Genomic DNA, 2192 nt, shown 5'->3' with positions numbered 1-2192 from the left:
TTTTTTTTTTTTGAGTATGTGAGATATTTTGGTACTACCATTTTCTTCTTAAATCTTTTCTTTCCTTCCATTAACCGCTTTCCTTGTCCCCCCTTTTTTCACCTTTAACAAAAACTAGGGAGGTATGATCTCAGTAGCTTACTGTAAAAAGAAAAAAAAGCAAAATAGAGCGCCTCCGGTTGAGCTTAGGTATTTTCTTTTGCCGGTTATTCATTTACCTTCTCATTTTTTCTTTTTTTTTACCTTTCATTTAAAGTTTTTTTTATCTTTATCTTTTTTTTTGTTTTTTTTCTTTTTCTTCCCCCCCCTGGCTTTTTTTGTTCTCACCCTTCGATCTTCCGTATCTCCGTTCATGTTACTCAGGTTTTTGTTTTCAACAGCTTCCAATGCACAACTATGTGCTGTCGGTGTATTATTGACGTCATTACCTTCACAATTCTTATCCATTTCTTTACTATGAATACCGCAATATTTAATTTTTGTCTCTTTTTCTTCCTTTGTCCCCTGCATCTTTTAATTTAATGAAAGAATACGAAGCAGAATATTGACTAATTCCGTGAGAGAACATTCTGGCAGAAAGGGAAAAGGGAAAAGGGAATATAAATATATATATTTATATTTATAGTGGGCAAGTAAATACATAAATACTTAGGCACGTTTTGTTTATCTTGTCTTGAGCCTTACTGACGGACACGGACACGGACACGATAGCACGGGCGCAGTGACAACTGAAGCAAAAAAAAAGGGGGGAGCTCCTGTTCTTTCGTGACAGCGAATATTATTCCGCTAAGTTGTGTTCGATTGAGCAACGGCGTAGGAGAGGAAGATAGGGTGTAACACTATATATATATAACCAAAAAGTGTAAAGATGCTGGGTCGAAAATGCAGTGGCTCTCTGTACACACTTATGGAAGTGAACGAAAATGCCACGCCACAGGAAATTAAGCGTGCGTACCATCGACTAGCACTCATTCTTCACCCCGATAAAACGGATGGCACAACCACAGAGCAGTTCACTCGTTTGCAAGAGGCGTACAGCATCCTTAGCGATGAGCAGCAACGACGCACGTACAACACCTTTGGAAGGGAGGGCGTTGCTACCCTAAACAAACTTAATGAAATGAACGTACCTGTGAACCCGTCCGCCTTCCGTTTCCTGTGTTTCCTTGTTATGATGTTGATACTACTGCTGTTACTCCAGTTAGAGCTTGTTGTTGTTCGATTGGACTACGAATTGAGTTGGAAATGGCCCGTGGTGTTTATTCCTCTTTGGATTGCCCTGGCACCCCCCATATTACTCGCTTTAGGTTTGTTGGCTGCTGGAATCAAACAGTTGGACTTTTTATGTGTATGTGTCGGGGTTGAAATCCTACTATTCGTTGGTAGTATTGCAACATTCGTTGCTGGGTTGTGCGGTGCGCTGTCATGGCCTGTTGCCCTTTCGCCGGCCATAGCGTTTTACGCAGTGCGTGTCCTTCATATCATACCTCATCTGTTCCCGTCAAGGTTTGTGCAGAATTCCGAAGATGGCAGTGGAGAGGTGACGTTTTCGCGCAAGAAATATTGTCTGTTTGTTGTCATGGTGTTATTTGAGGAGGGGTGTGCTATTGCCTTCTTCACGCTTCTAATGCTTCGTGCTATGCAAAAGAGTGAGGAAAGTAAGGACGAACCACTTTCCTTCTGGATTGTGTTCTCCCCACTCATTGCGTGTCTTGGTTTGAAGGCACTGCTTCACTTATGTTTCTGCATGATCTGTAGCAAAGTGGAGCAGCCAAACCAGCAAGCATCTCAGAAGAGTACCTCTGCGTTTCTTTTCGTGGTTTACAGCAGTATGATATATGTGGCATGCATGATTGCGGCAAAAGCCAATGTTGAGATTAACAAATGGACTGACGGCTTTAATCCTTCAGCAGCTGTTGCGGTGATACCCATACAAGTCATCTTTATCTCCTTATTTCTTGCATCAGTCATCATGTTTTGCACCGCATCTCGGGTATACGAAGCCATGTTGTTTGGGGTTGCGAATGAGGAAGATGATGCTGAACGTGGGGCAACCACACCACTGTCTCCACGCAACACGGGTGCATCTAACAGCTTTAGGTGTGAAACAGTACCGGTCGAACATCAGCAGAGGAAACGGGGGGCTGATGAAGTGGTGTGATCATGGCCACTTTAAATTTTACGTTGCAGTA

General features: G+C 42.6%; 1 protein-coding gene and 1 pseudogene across 2 annotated transcripts; both read left to right on the top strand.

Annotated features, from left to right (window-relative positions):
* Positions 1-124: 124 nt before the first annotated feature.
* TEOVI_000380600:pseudogene lies at positions 125-522 on the top strand (annotated as a pseudogene). Its single transcript is given in 2 exon segments — positions 125-301; positions 304-522. Coding segments are annotated over 2 exon segments (396 nt in total).
* A 346-nt stretch (positions 523-868) lies between these two features.
* On the top strand, positions 869-2161 carry TEOVI_000380500 (chaperone protein DNAj, putative; the record flags this gene model as incomplete). The annotated part of the gene is made up of 1 exon (XM_067226651.1): positions 869-2161. One exon carries the CDS (start codon positions 869-871, stop codon positions 2159-2161), a length of 1293 nt encoding a protein of 430 aa, XP_067082752.1.
* Between the last annotated feature and the right edge of the window lie 31 nt (positions 2162-2192).

This window comes from Trypanosoma equiperdum, assembly GCF_001457755.1.
Source record: "Trypanosoma equiperdum strain OVI genome assembly, contig: ctg_81, whole genome shotgun sequence".
Classification (NCBI taxonomy): domain Eukaryota; phylum Euglenozoa; class Kinetoplastea; order Trypanosomatida; family Trypanosomatidae; genus Trypanosoma; species Trypanosoma equiperdum.
Note: the sequence above shows the minus strand (reverse complement) of the source record. Positions and strands in the feature narration are given on the sequence as shown.